The sequence below is a fragment of the Carassius auratus genome, unplaced genomic scaffold (assembly GCF_003368295.1).
Source record: "Carassius auratus strain Wakin unplaced genomic scaffold, ASM336829v1 scaf_tig00002576, whole genome shotgun sequence".
NCBI classification, from domain to species: Eukaryota; Metazoa; Chordata; class Actinopteri; order Cypriniformes; family Cyprinidae; genus Carassius; species Carassius auratus.
In genome coordinates this window covers 718,595-734,729 of record NW_020523459.1, presented here as the reverse complement: position 1 = coordinate 734,729, position 16,135 = coordinate 718,595, and the positions used below count along the sequence as shown (strand labels likewise).

Here is a 16,135-nt window from a genome sequence, read left to right as displayed (position 1 = left end):
TTAGTAATAATTAAAGATCTTTCACAGTTTTGTTTAGATCAGATTTGTAGTAGATTATTTGCTTATTTCCAAGTCAAAATATATTTAAACAACATTTTAAATAGCACATTCAGTTACTTTTTCAGACATAAAAGTAAGTTCTCAGGGAGCAACTCTTCTTGATCAGTCCAAGGGTTGTGCTGGGAGTCTTACCTGGCGTCTCGGTGGGGGCTTTCCTGCAGGTGAAGGTTCTTTGTGGGGTCTTCACAATGGCTATTGTGGTGGTACTGGGCTCCAGGCTGAACTGGCAGGTTCTGTCCACAGCGGAGCAAGGTTCCTTCTTCTGCTGTCAGCTCAGGAGTGCTCTCCTTCTCTGAACAGAATGAGATACATCCTCCATTCACTAAAACAGGTGGAAAATACAATAGATATATATTAGCATTTAAAGATTTTTAAACCATCTTTTAAACTAATTGCAGAACTTTCTGGAATACTATACTATACTATACTTGGCCAATATTTCTGACTCAAATCAATATTTCATGTTTATTTGGTAAGTGAGACACAGTCTCAGGAGAACTTTTAAACTAAGTGTAGCATATGTAATAAAAATAAAGATAAATATGGTTTCATAGTGTTTGAAAATATTTCCAGAAGGAAAGCGGACACTCTTTTTGAGTCCAGTGTGGGTGACCGCATCTTTCAAGTTTTTTACTAACTCGATTTCTGAAATGTAATTTGCTCACAATGATGACATTAATAATGCAACACCCAATGGAGTCGGCATCAAAACATGTGGTTAAAGCCAAACCAGAGACAAAGGATATTCTGTAAGATATTGTTTCCAAGTACACAAAATGAGAAGGTGACAAGTAATTGCGTTAAAGCAAAAAATAAATAAAAGAAAAAATTGTGAGGGAAACAAAGGGAATAGAGCGTTGAGAGGCAAGAAGAAATGAGGGAAAGAGAAAAAAACCATGGAGGAGAAGGCCACAAGACACGCAGGTCCTGTAAAGTACATGCTGGATCCACTCAACTCAATAAACAGAAGAAACATACTTTTTCACATACGTTCTAGTTTTCAAAAAACAATAATGGCTGTTTATTAAATCTTGGATCATTTTTTCTTGGCTTGGAAATATCACAGTTGGAATGTCAATCTGTGTTTGTGTATCAGTGCTCGCTGAGCTAAAGCCAGGGTTTTCTTGCTTCAAGATCTGAAAGGTTTGTCAATTACTTTGGAATACTTTGTTTCACACTAAAAATAATATTCTTTTAATTACTTCCTCCTTTCCTTGTGTCCCTTAGCATGTGTCCCTACTATGCTTTGAGCTAATTTTAAATAGAAATGATATGTATTAAACTTATTTTAGGCTTGTTTCCGTTGTATGACACTGATAATCGGTTTCACAAGACGTCTTCAAATGCCACAAAGTCAAGTAAACTATACTGCTGATGTGAGGTGCAGAGAGAATATAGACAGAAGCCACAGGAATTTTTGATACAAATCTGTTTTACAGATTTTCAGAAATTGCTTAATATCATATCTGGGATGCGATTCTTGCCATGAGAGGCAGCTTGTGAAAACAGATTTTCTGTTAGCCCTTTAGCTAAGACCCTTTAACCTACCCAAAGAGCTATTTAAGCAACTGTGAGGAACAGAAGACACAAATACACTTTTTCAAAATAACAATAGAACCTTCGATGCACTTTTGATTAAAGTGTAAGATTCAGATTTGAGTTTGTGTTAAAAGCTTTGTTCTATACAGAGAGAATTATGGGAGACATTTAAAGGTATGATCCTTTGCTACATTAAGAGAATTAGTTATGGCAAGGCTACATAAGAGAAGCTCCTCCATGTTTGGAAACTTGGACAGAATGTTAGATTGGATTTATATTGAATTTGCAATGGTTTTTCACTTTTGGGTATTGCACTTGGTTTTGGTCAGAAGGTAGGCGTCTGTGAAAGAACCAGTTGTGAAAGCTGGGACAAAGAGAAAAGGAGAGAAAAAAAGAAATAGAGAGATTTGATTGCTTAGGCAGTAATGGAACCCACAGCCTACTATCATCAGATGCATGACTGAATTTATATTTTCTTGTATTCTGAAGTATCGTTTAAGGGGTTTAATACACTTTTCTTTGATAAAGACAGTAGAAAGGAAATTATTGGGAGACCAGATTCAAAACTGCATCTGCCACAATAATAAATGTCCTTTTTCAAAAATGTTATACACACACACACACACACACACAGGTGCTTGTCATATAATTAGAATATCATTAAATGTTTATTTTTTCACTAATTCCATTCAAAAAGTGAAACTTGTATATTATATTCATTCATTACACACAGACAGATATATTTCAAATGTTTATTTTTTCTAATTTTCTGATGTTTATAACTGTCAAATATGGAAAATCCCAAATTCAGTATCTCAGAAAATTAGTATATTGTGAAAAGGTTCAATGTTGAAGACACCTGGTGCCACACTCTCATCAGCTAATTAACTCAAAACACCTGCAAAGCCTTTAAATGGTCTCTCAGTCTAGTTCTGTATAGGCTACACAATCATGGGGAAGACTGCTGACTTGACAGTTGTCCAAAAGACGACCATTGACACCTTGCACAAGGAGGGCAAGACACAAAAGGTCATGGCAAAAGAGGCTGGCTGTTCACAGAGCTCTGTGTCCAAGCACATTAATAGAGAGGTGAAGGGAAGGAAAAGATGTGGTAGAAAATAGTGTGCAAGCAATAGGGTTAACCGCACTCTGGAGAGGATTGTGAAACAAAACCTATTAAAAAATGTGGGGGAGATTCAGAAAGAGTGGACTGCAGCCGGAGTCAGTGCTTCAAGAACCACTACGCACAGATGTATGCAAGACATGGGTTTCAGCTGTCGCATTCCTTGTGTCAAGCCACTCTTGAACAACAGGCAGCATCAGAAGCGTCTTGCTTAAAAAAGAAGTGGAGAGATGCTGAGTGGTCCAAAGTTATGTTCTCTGATGAAAGTAAATGTTGCATTTCCTTTGGATATCAGGGTCCCAGAGTCTGAAGGAAGAGGGGAGAGGCACACAATATACGTTGCTTGATCTGTTGGTGTTGGTCCACTGCGTTTTCTGAGGTCCAAGGTCAACGCAGCTGTATACCAGGAAGTTTTAGAGCACTTCATGCTTCCTGCTGGTGACCAACTTTATGGAGATGCAGATTTCATTTTCCAACAGGACTTGGCACCTGCACACAGCATGAGAGGCTTATAGACAACTCTGTGAACGTCCTTGAGTTGCCCAGCCACAGCCTGAGTTTGAGCCCAATCAAATATTTCTGGAGAAACCTGAAAATGTCTGCCAACCCCCATCAAAACTTACAGAGCTTGAGAGATGAAGAGAATAATGGCAGATAATTGCCAAATGCAGATTTGCAAAGCTTGTCGCATCATGCCAAAGTATGAACACTTATGCAATGTACTAATTTCAGTTTTTGAATTATCATAAATTTACAGTTGTCAAAAATCTGCACTTTGTCATTATGGTGTATGGAGTGTAGATTGATGTGGAGGAAAAAAATGAAGGGGTATGAATATTTTTTATAGGCACTGTATATATATATATATATATATATATATATATATATATATATATATATATATATATATATATATATATATATATATATATATATATATATATTCACTAAGTAATAGTGCAAGAATAATCAAATATTCAAACTAAATAATCAAACTGAAAAGGTTGAGGAACGAAGAACACGTATGCCTGGAGGACAGACAGTTTCTCCATCGCTCTTAAAAGATCTCTGATCCTTGACCAAATGTATGTGAGGGGCAAAAGAGGGAGCAGGTTTGCAAGCATTCAGAAGCTATTAAGGAATGACAATCTTTGGTGTGAGATCACTGCTGTGTGGAGCCAATAACACCTGAGGGCAACGCAGAGCTCTGTGATGGAGACCAGACTGATATTCTGGCTTCATTCACAAAAACACTAGAATACAATCACAGAGAAGAACCGAACTGTGGTGAGAAAAACAAGTCTTTTCGACTCTGAGCAAATAACAAAGCTGTTTTATATGGCAAATGCTTCCATGCTATATCTAATACAGACTTATAAACTTATAAAAAGAACACATTTCCCATATATTTTGTTGTTAAGTCAAAGTCTCTGCTTCTAATCAAGCTCCACATTATTTGGTGCAAATTTACCGGTCATTTGGTTATATACTAATACAGTATGGGCACAATAAAAATGCAACTGGGGAAATTAATAACTTAATACATTTATTAAATTGTCACTTTGTCATGTTGATTATTTAGCATATTTTAAACACCTCAAACCGTGTTGTTTTATCAAGTAAAGGTAATAGAATATGATTGTCACACCTATAATGTCACAGGGCACCCAGCTGAAAAATAAATGTGCTAAATGTGTACTAAAATTTAGCATACTTTTGTGTACTTGTGGACACACTAATCATCATTATACTTCAAGTGTGTTCATGATTAGTTAACTTGAAGCATGCTATTTTGGAACAACTAATTTTGTACTAATTATATTTTAATTGTAATTAAATTGTAGAAAAGCTCAACATGAAGTGTATTTAGTGTACTTTTATGTGCTAAAGTGGAACAACTTAAAGTATATTTTGTATACTTTAAGCACTTGGCTGTATATACTTAATTGGTACCATTATAGTATACTTTGTCTTATTTAAAATTAATTGTTAGTGTTTTATAAATGTGAAAGTAAAGACATGTATAATGTCTGTTTTAAAACATTACTATTTCAAATAAATTCTGTTCTTTTAAACTCCTATTCATCAAATAATCCTGAACAAATGTATAATGGTTTCCAAATTAATTTTGTTTTCAGTAATATGATTGATAATAATAAGAAATGTTTCTTGAGCACCAAATCAGCATATTAGAATTTCTGAAGGCTCAATTGACACTGAAGACTGGAGTGCTTCAGATTTGCCATCACAGGAACAAATTACATTTTAAAATACATAAAAATAAAATATATATATTAAAATTATTGTTAAATTGTAATAACATTTCACAATATTACTGTTTTTAGTGTTTGTGTTTTTTTTGTTGTTGTTGATATTTTGTTTGATTAACAGTTTCATTACTAGCCCTCACATAATGTCAACAAGTTTGAATCATCAAGCTAAACCAGTTAAGAATCACTGTTTTACAGTAACATACAGAAGGAGACAACCCCCCTACCCCATAACCCCACCGCTGGACCATGGGGACTCCCTGCATCTGATCAGCAGATGGGCAGGCCATTATTAAATGTAATTGGTGGTAATCTTAGGTGATTTTTTTTTATTTCTTTCGGTGACACTTCATTTTCTACAATTCTCGCCTCCTGCCTTTCAAGTCACCTAAGTGCAGCATTAAGTGCTGGAGTGAGACCGAGCTTGTGCCAGCATTTAATGTTTTCAAGTCTTCGGAGATGCTGACAATGGAAAGCAGATGTCTGAAGATGCAGGAATACAACAGAACAAGACGGGGCTTCAGAGAGAGGATGGGAGAGAGCTGTGCATATGCGCATGTGTGCCAGTGCACATATGTGTGTATCAACTTTAATATACATCAAACATGTAAACCTAAAGAACAACAAGCTGCCAAAACCACAAGATATATGCGTCTGGAAATGTGCTGTGACATTTCTACTCAGGCCACTTTAGCACCATAAATCATAGCGTCCACACTTAAACAGTTAATAATGATCAGAACTCACTGACGCACAGTTCCTCTTACATTCACTGATCTTTTTCTGCCTTATTAACTCCTTATGGGACTAGCTAAGGTGGGCATAACTATTACTAGTGCTAATGCTTAAACATTGACATCTGTGATACCGCAAATCATGGAAAAGAAGATCTACTACTTTTCTAAGGAATCTAACAAAGTTTTACCTGGAGGACCATAAAAAAAAAAAAATAGACTTACATCTTATAACATAACGGCTAAGGGAACAACCCACATTGCAACCTCCAAAAACAATCTTTGAAAAATCAGTAAAAAAAAATCAGTAAAAAAAAAAAAAAAAAAAAAAAAAAAACAATAATACAATAAAATTGTCCATTTCAAAGCTAAATTTGACTTCCAAATGAAAAAAAAAAAAAAAACATTATTTAAATCAAAATAAATATTTTAGTTAACATTATTGCACCTTGACTTTCTATGTAGCTCCATGACTTCCATTCGATGTTCGTGCATGAACATGTTATCATGAACATGAAACATGGACAGATGAATTTTTCACAACAAAATTTATAATAAACATTTAGAAAATAGACAGGCTAGCTTTGTGTGTAAAATTTAACTGCAACTTGCGTGCTGTCAGAATGAGCATTTATATGACATATACGTAAATATTGACATATATGTATATACAGTATATGTGAATACAAGACACGAAACAGCTTTTCAAAAAAGCCTGGATCATGCTTTTTTTCTGTGTTTTCTATAAAAGTGTGTTTTGTAAATAGATGTAAATTAATCAACTATTACATTTGTTTTTTATTATTGATCTAATCGATTACTTGATTCCACCCTACCTAGAACATAGCAACACCCTACAACCACCTACAAATATATATTATAATGCCAAAGATCTTAACAAAGGCGTTCACATTTTCTTCAGAAATATTTAAAAATCTAGTTTCTGTTTGAGATTGTATTTCTCTGCTTCTCTTACTATCTTTTTGTTTTCCCTCAATGCTCGCCTCCATTTCTCTTTTTTTCTTTCAGATACTAGGTCAGCAGACTCCTGAGCAGTGGGCTTATACTGGATTCTCTTGCGCTCTTTAACACGACTGCAGTGTCCTGTGCAGATGTTGCATATTATGGATGAGGGCCTTTTCCATGTTAAAATCTCATATCTCATGTCTTTACTTGTGTCTCCACACAGACCCGGAACTTATGTGTTTGCTTAGTTATGAAGGTTTGATTGAAAACCTGAGGGTACAACAAAATGAAAAATAACAAAGTCTGGGGAAAGGTTCCCTAAAACAGGTGCCTGGCCAAGAAACGGCAGGGGGAAAAAAACTCGATTAAATTATGGAAAACTACTAAAAGTACATTTACTTGAAATACTGAAATAATTACTCATGTCATAATTCTCTGTGTAATAATGACATCTATAAAGTTACAATAAAATAAATCAGTAAAAACTATAAAACACTTACGGTTTTGGAACAACATGGACGTTGAGTAAATGATAAAAGTATTTTCATTTGTGGGTGAGTTAATCCTTTAAGGAACTTTACAGCACAGCAAAGATTTTCTCTTTTGCAATCACGTGAAGGGTTTTGATTTCAGTGCACAGACAAAATTAAGTTATAAATAATAAGCTCAAAGATCTGCTCTAACATTATATCTACACAGAGTTCATCAAACAAAAGAAGTAGAGCGTTTGCTCATGAGAAGGACAGATGCAGCTGGCCGCTGATTTCGTAATAACTTCGGCTTCTAAAACAGTCCGAACTGAGTGCAGACAACTGAACACAAACAAACACAAAACACTGCCTGCAATACTCCTACAGTTCAGCGACTAAACCACACACTTGGACAAGAAAACCTGATCAATCAAGGCTCACAGTGATTAAAGCATTACATGGCCATTTCTAAACTGTATCAACCATGCACAAACACACCTAGGCAAAAAAGTAAAATAAATAATGCTAATGACAATCTGTCCTGACTGTGATCAGACCAGTGACAAAATATTTGACATGCTTCCAGACATCATGATCGGTTGTTGATCTTCTTCCGTACCTTTACTGTAATTACTGGGTTCCACTTGGGCATGTCACCACCTGCTGGTGACTGGCTGTCACTGGAGGAGCCTCTGAGTCTGTCCTCTGTGGACTGACGTGGGTGGATCTGGACCACCATCGCTTCGGTTTCCAGTAAGCCGCGGGTGAGGCTGGTTCAGGGTGGTGCTGGAGAACCTGGCAGCTCTTTGGCCATACCCATTGTGCCAGGGATGGGGTTCATGTCTCCAGCTTTTGAGTTTGTACTGGATACACTCTCATCAGATCAAATAAAATACAACGCAGCTTCCTGCCACCTAACTGACTTTTAAAACTTTCCAAAGCACAAACATTCAGGTCACCTTTTTCGAAATCAATGTTTAATGAATCTGAAAATCAACAGTCATCTTCAATGCTGTCGTTATGATCATCAACAGTAAATTAACTAGTGGTTAACTTTGAAATGTGGGCTTGTTTTCAGAGCTAAAGACCTGTGGAAGAGGTTTAGAGTATGTTGAGACATTAGCTTCAATATGGAAGCTTGTTTCAGAGATAAAGAAATTTATTTTTAAATTTTTACTTTTTATCTCCTAATTCTGACTTTTTTCTTGCAACTCAGACTTGTGAGATATAAAGTCAGAATTGAGAGATATAAAGTCAGAATTGAGAGATATAAACTTGACTTTCTGAGAGAAAAACTCAAAATTCTGAGATATAGACTTGGAGTTGTGAAAAAAAAAGCCAGAATTGTAAGATAAAAAGTGCAGGTTACCTTTTCATTTTTTATTCTGTGGCATTTAAAAACAATTAATTGCAAGATGTAAACTCAGAATTCAAAAGCTCATAATTATGTAGATTCAGACTTCTGAGAAAAAAGTAAAATTTCAAGACATAAACTCATATTCACAAGAAAAAAGTCAGAAATCTCAGTGTATATCTTCTAATTATGTATTTATTTCTCAGAATTGTGAGATAAAAGTTTAAAACTTTTTTATGACATTTTCCGTAGAAGGAATAGGCTTCCATAATTCAAAGAGCAATCAGTCAACTAAAATGTTCTTCTATTGTTCTATTAAATTCTATTGCCTTAGAAGAATTAAATCATGTCATGTCCCCTTAAAAATAATGCACTGTGTGTAAAAACAGAACAAGAACAAACTTGTTTTACCAAAAACATCAGTAAGAAACGGGTTCACAAATAAAGTTCTTGTTTTACTGTCTACATACAGGATGAGGTTACCGGAAAGGATTTTACATCAGTGTGAAATACTGGGACTGATTACAAAGTATGTCAGTAGCACGGGGCTGTAGTACATTCCTGTGTCTTGTGCTGTAAAAACGAACAGCTTTAACATTAAGTCTCCAGGTTCCTCATCACAGACTGCTGTTCTGGCTTTTATGGGATTTTGACGGCTCTTTGGGGCTCTGTAAAAACACAAGAACTTTGGGACCTCGGAGGTCCTGCAATACTGCTGCAGTGAAACTCCACAGGTCGCATTACGTCATTTCTGTTTTGTGTGTGTGTGCATGTGTGCAACTTATGTTGAAATAAGTGTGCATGCGAATATTTAGTTATTCTAAGCTTTGAGACAACACAAACAGGCATGTTCGAACAGAAACAAGGCTTTTCTTCTCAACCAAAATGCTTTGGTTTCTCTTTTTCCACTGTGAAGTCATATTTAAATACTCTTGTATTCCTTGCAAAGATTATGTGAAATTAATTCCATTTGCAAAATATCTTTTCCCACTAAATCAGGCTGTCAAGGTTGTGACCTAATAAAAGTTCTCGCATAATCCTTATTATGAAAAGTGGGCCTTGTAATTAAAAGTGAAATGCAGTCTTGTACAGTATCCAACATTCTAAGCTCAAATTTCTGGACTGTATGAGTCAAGGCTAATATTTTCATTTGGAGCATTCCTAAAGTCTGACAGCTAATGGTCAGCACAGCATTTCCAATGAATACATGAGAAAGTGAGTTTTACTGTACACTCCCAGCCATCCTATTAGCTTGATTCATTTTAGCTGACCAGAAATAAAAGGCAAATTGTCAAAATCAACCAATAACAAATCAAACAATACAATGTAAATGGCTGTCCCGTCACTGTCTGGGGCCAAAAAGACACGCTCTGAACACAACTGTATTGGCCCACATTACCGAATATGGCGTTCACTTTAGGCTGCTTCCAATATTTACAAGCAAGCCTGAAACTGTGAGAGAATTCGATTGAATGCAGATGGCAGGAAGTTCCACTCGAATGACAGTGGCCAAATTCAACCGCAAAACATGAGAGGAACCTCACAAGCAAACATTGCACGTCCTCTTTCCAAATGCTAGTACACTTGTCTGAAGCTAAAAAAAGACTATTTTCATACATCGTTACATTCAAAAGAAACTCATAATTTTACTAAATAATTCTATTTCTAATAAATAATGTTCTTCCGAAATTTTTTAGCATGGTTTACAAGAATGATTACGAGTGGTAAGAATTGTTTGGGGAACCTCTTGACAGTTGCAGTTTAATGACAGAAGTGCTTGTTTATAAATCAAATACTGTTTGACAATGATTATATTGTTTCCTACGCAGCGTAGCCCTGCCCGAAATACTCGAAGGGATTCTTTCTTTATAGATTGTAAAACCAGATGGTTACGTGAGGAGCACAACAGCGAATCGCATTTCATTTCCTATTTTTTTTGTTATGGTTGTTTTAGTGGAGGAAGAAATAATGGAAGCTTTCTTTCAGAATAAGACGTTCAAAGCGGTCGGTGTAATTGGTCTGGCTTTGAAGTCTCTGGCAGGGATCAGGATCAAATCTTACTACCAGACTCACTCACCTAGTAGTCTTATTGATTAAGAAATCACTTGACCACTTCCACCATTTTTCTTTTTTTTGAGGAGTTTTGTTTTTAGGAACCATGAATTGCTTTGACAATGGAGGCAGAAAAGGAAAAGCTTTTATTTTTATTTGATTATTCACAATGTTTCATGTTTCCCGTTTCAAGATGAGATGACCAGTCCAAGCCGAAACAAGAACATAATCCCACTGATATCCCCAAACAAATATTATCTGCAAATTCACAGCAGATGACAGAGCTGGCTGTGCCCAGCAATGGTAAACTAACTTAGTCACTATTAAAGCTTTCGGTCTCAGTTAAGCATCATGGCCATGGCTAAGACTGTTTTGGGCTTTGAAGAACACAATAGAGTAATTCAACCCAGGGCGACTTCGCAAATAAATATAACTGTCAAAATTGAGTCCATGCTGACTTTTGATTCTTTCTAATATGAATATTGCATCAGAGAGAGCTCAAAATCAATAACCATGATTAAAAGAACCATAATTTTCCAGTTAAGGTCCATTTTGGTCAAAGGAATATTTAACTAACAAATGAAAATTCCGTCATCATTTTCTCACCCTTATGGCATTCTAAATCCACATGAATTTCTCTCATGGCTCACACAAGGAGAAAAATTTCGATACTTTTCTCTATGCAATTACAATGAAGTTTCAAGCTTCAAAAGTATGAAAGAAGCACTATTAAGGCATTCTAAAAGTGGTCTACTCTAGATGACTCTTGTGAAGCCAAACAGTAGCATGGGTGCATTTATTGGAGAAGTAGCAATGTCTGATTCCAGAAAGAATCATTCTAGAAAGCTGGGTCTTTTCGATGAATCAGTTGATTTGGTTCACAAAACAGGTCTGAATGATATGTTCATGAATCAGTTTTGAAGACTTCCCACTCAATGATTAAATAATCTGATCACATATTATCAATGAATAACAACTTACATTTATGTCACACAAAGTTATTATATACAGTATATACACAACCGTAACACTAAAAGTTGAAACACACAAAAAGATTGGGGTATGTAAGACTTTTTTTTATTATTAATACTTAAATTCAGAAAATGTAAATATATCAAATTAGATTTTTACATTGTAATGAAAAAAATGCTGCTCTTTTGAACTTTCTATTTATCAAAGAATCCTGACAGTTCACGGTTTCCACAAATATATTAATCAGCACAATATTGATAATAATAAGAAATATTTATTGAGCACCAGAACAGCATTTTAGAGTGATTGCTGAAGTATCATGTGACACTGAAGACTGGAATAAATTAAATATATATTTAAATAAAATAATAATAAAAAAAACACTTAATTTAAATTGTAAAAATATATCCAAACTTTATATATTTACTTTATTTTTCATCAAATAAATGATTATAAAAAATGGTTACAAAAAAACTTAAACAGTACTGTAAATGTACGAATATGGTGTTTAAATTATGCAGACAAATTCATATAGTATAATTAAACAGCTCAATGTTTAATATGTAAAAGAACTTAATAAATAAGAATGGTTTGGTTTGGGAGTTCAACATTAAAAATAAAAGCTCAAATAAATAACCTGGTGAGAGTGGCAGGATAAATTATGGGGATACAGGCACTCAGTTCTTTCCAAGACATTTCTGAGCAGTGTCCGATCCAGCAGGCCGCTGGACTCACATGTGTTGTACCCTGAGTATGTGCTGATGAACTCTGGCAGGGGATACATGGTTCAATTATATGCAGGCATAATCGATACAAATACTCATTTGTTACATTATCTGTTAAAATGTATTAATGAGCAATTATAGCAAAATGTAAAAAAAAAAAAAACTGCAATAATTGGTATAACAGGCAAAGGAGGGTTGTTTTGTGTTTGTGTGCTTTTTAAGTAATTGATCATTTAAATGGTATTGTTTTTATGATGTAGGATTATAGGATTAGGACGGCTGTAAATGTTTGCATATGTTGTGTGGTGATGTTGCAGTAGTTCTCTAATCCAAAACTAATCTCTCCTAAGGCAGACAATAAATACTACTATGACTTTGACTCAGGGGACCTAACACACACACACACACACACACACACACACATTTCATATTCTCAGAATACACAGGAATGTCTATGTTTTTCCATCACCCTCAATCTGCAGAGAGTTTCAAACCACACATATACCAGAACGAAAAACAATGCAACTCATTTTTGTTTTAGGGGGAAATCATCCTAAAAAACAAAACAAAGGATCACTCTAAACGAACCCTCTTTTATAGCTCCCCAACAACTCCTGTCCCGATCAGGCCCATGGTAACCCGAGAAGGGACAGATCAACAGACAATATACATCATCATACATCAAACAGGACCCTCACAATGCAGGAAAAGAGAAGGAAGGGCATCCGTCAGCAAAGGAGCCCCTGGTCAGGAATAACATGCCGACTGCTGGTTTGAGAAATGAGGACTGAAAAACCTAAAAAAAGGCAAAGCAGGAGCGCCATGCATAAAAAAAAAAAAAATCTGAGCACCATGGGGTGATTTTAATGGAAAAAAATGTAATCCAAGTCCAGCAATAGGGTTTTTAGGGGAACGTGGTAAAAAAGGTGGTACTTATGCATACAGCGTGTCATATCCAGCAGAGGACACAGGCCCACCGGCAGCCTGGTTCAAGAGCAAAACTATTCTCACGGTGCAAGCATTCAGTGGGTCACAGGCCCTGGTGTTTTTTCTGCTTGCGTGATAGCCATCTTTTACTTAACTACATGTTGTAAACAATGTAATTTCAACAAAACGTCTGAAGTTATGGCTCAACTAACAAGTTCTCGGTTCGATTCCTGATCCAGAGCTGCAGAGTTTGGCTAATGTATCATAAACAGCGCTTAAAAAGTCAGTCAGTTAGTGTTTTGGGGATCTAAGTTTCCTCTCAGGGCTGTAAGCATGACTAAACACCAGCATTTTCACACAACCTGGCATCAGCCATGCGTTTATGAACTATAAATCATATTCATTTTATCCCTGGACTTTTCCAAACCCATAAAGAGTTTGTTTGTCATTTCACTCTGAAAGAGTGTTGAAATGCAAATATTGGTTTCCGTTGCAAGTAAAAAAAAAACAGTTCGAAATTTGGGGCGAAATATGAATTCTTGCCATTTTACATCATCGCTTATACAAACATGTTAAAAATTGGTCCATGGTGGGTTCCTATGGTCTTTTTTTGTTTGTTCTAAAATGAGTGAGTTTTGGCTGGCAGAAGTGTACTTATCCTAATGATTTGCTAGACAATTATTGGACTTGGTTCCTGCTTTCAGAACTCTTGAGGCTTGTAGAAAGCTAGCATCTACAAACTGTACAAATGCAATTTGACGTGCAGCCAGCGTTCAACTCGCTATCGCCAGTCATTGGCAAGTCTAATAAGTCTTGATGACAGGCTACAAACCAAGATATTTTACAGTAGTTATTGTTGTTCATCCTATAGCTGACCACATATTGCCTTGGAGTGATTTGGTCTAGAAATATGTAATGTAGTGCCTTTATGTTCAGTCAATGTTGTGTACATAATTTGACTTTTAAAACTAACTTTTAAGGAATAAAAGAAAGCAAGCACTGAGATAATGATGAAAAAGGATGTAAAATGTCGAAGATGTACATTGAAAGCACACAAGTCTTTCTTTGCTGGCTGCCCTACATTTCTCTGCCATCAAATAATTGTCCAAGACAATCCTTCTATCTGTCACTGGAGTCACGTCAAAACTCTATGGAGTCAATTACACGACAAAGTGATCTGAAGATGTGGCTAACCCCATGTAAACAAAGAGAACATATGAAAATACAACTCAAAGTCCTTTTCAAGATGTGCGGTTGGCAGCGATCTGGTGAATTGGAATGAGAAACATGTTTAGAAATCTCAGTGTTTTCAAACGCAAAGGCGTTCAAGAAACAGAGGAGGAGGGCGTGGCAGAACCGAAAAAAAAAAGGCCTTCGAAATTAAGCCGCATTTCGCACTAACGTCATTTCTCTCCATATGCTTAACTAATAAGATGTTTGCAAAAACATGTTGTAACATTACAGAGATGGGATTTCTAGTTTAATGAGTGATTTGGTCTAAATACTAAAGTCAAGATCCACATGGACAAAAGTAATCAAGCTCTAATTGGTTAGTATGTCCATGTCATCCCCTTTAAATACACCATCTTTCTTCATTGACATACAATTAAAAGTAGTAGTTGAGTATAGCAACAGAAGATATTACATATAAAAATGCAATTTACAGAGCTACTAAAATGACATTCTGTAAATCTGAATTTTAGATTTCAATTCTAACATTTTTTACTGGTATATTTTACAGTTTTTAATTTAAATGTAGGTTAAATTTCATTGTTTTGTTTCATTGTTACCACATCACCATCATTTTATAATCTGAATATTTCACCTCTACAAAAAAAAAAAAAAAAAACAACTCCAGTTTAAAAATACAAACCAATAATATATGTCATAAAACTGTTTAAATCTGTTAAATACCACTTTACAATTCAAATTTCTAAAACTTAATTTTAAAACTATAATACAAGCCATAAATACGTTTTGTTAAAAGTCACATCACAAGAATTCAAATTACCAAAATTCATTAGCCATGATTGCTAATGGATAACTCTCTCCAGGTAATTCTCCTGGCATCATCTATTAACTTGGCTGAAAGGTCAATCACTGTAAAGGCTCACAGACTTGTTATGACAATACAATCCTCTAGGCAGTCCACTGTCTCCATTCAGTAACATCCTTGAAAATAAGTGTGCCGATTCTAAAGAGAAACCAGAGCCTCCAGATGAGCGCGAACATCTCCGGTAAGGCTCGTTCTCATTCGCAATGTAACCCTGCAGACAGAAGGTATGTGTTAGTCACTGTTTGATTCAGACATATTTTCAATGGAAGCTCATTGAGAAACAGGGGCTGTTTTGACTCGGGCATCTTTGAAAAAGCCTGGTCTTGGAGACTAGCAGCATTTGTAAAAGATTAGTGGGTTAGCTCTCATCTACTGTGCTCGGGTCAGGTAGAGTGCAGCAAGCAGACAGTTATAACGCGGATATCTCTCCATCTACAACAGGCAGGAACATTCCTTCAACATGAACGGCCCTGTAATCCAATTAAGCCCCAAAAAAGATGTGACCTTTGGGCTCGAAGGTTAGGTTTTCAGGTATCCCGAGGCAAGATTTTTGCAACGTAATGCAATTTCTTTATGTCGCAGATCTGAAAATCCCTTTTGATGAATCTTTCTGCCGCAAGTTCCTGAGCATTAAACTCACAAAATCGATCTTTCTGTCAGCGTACAGAGTGAATATGCTTCGTCATTGCGGCATCAAGCCCAGTTGGGGTGCGTTCGCAGTGTAACACAGCGAAAGCAGATCACTCTGCCTTAACCTATCGTTAGCCAAAAGAATAAATGCAAACCAACTGTGCGAGAACAATAAAATAATTTGTCAAGGGAAAAGGGTGAAGATAAATTCTGGGACTCATTTTCCAGCTGGCCTGAGAAGTAAAACTGCTGGCCAA

General features: G+C 35.8%; 1 protein-coding gene across 3 annotated transcripts in view; it reads right to left on the bottom strand.

The window, feature by feature from the left end:
* The window catches only part of glis1b (GLIS family zinc finger 1b), a 70,260-nt gene that overhangs the window by 45,568 nt on the left and 8,557 nt on the right, over positions 1-16,135 (bottom strand). For 2 of the 3 annotated variants that reach the window (XM_026242965.1, XM_026242964.1), the window contains exon 3: positions 193-382. In XM_026242965.1, coding sequence (XP_026098750.1) covers positions 193-382 — 190 coding nt within the window. The remainder of the gene's footprint in view (positions 1-192; positions 383-16,135) is intronic. The other variant, XM_026242966.1, reaches the window with a different exon arrangement.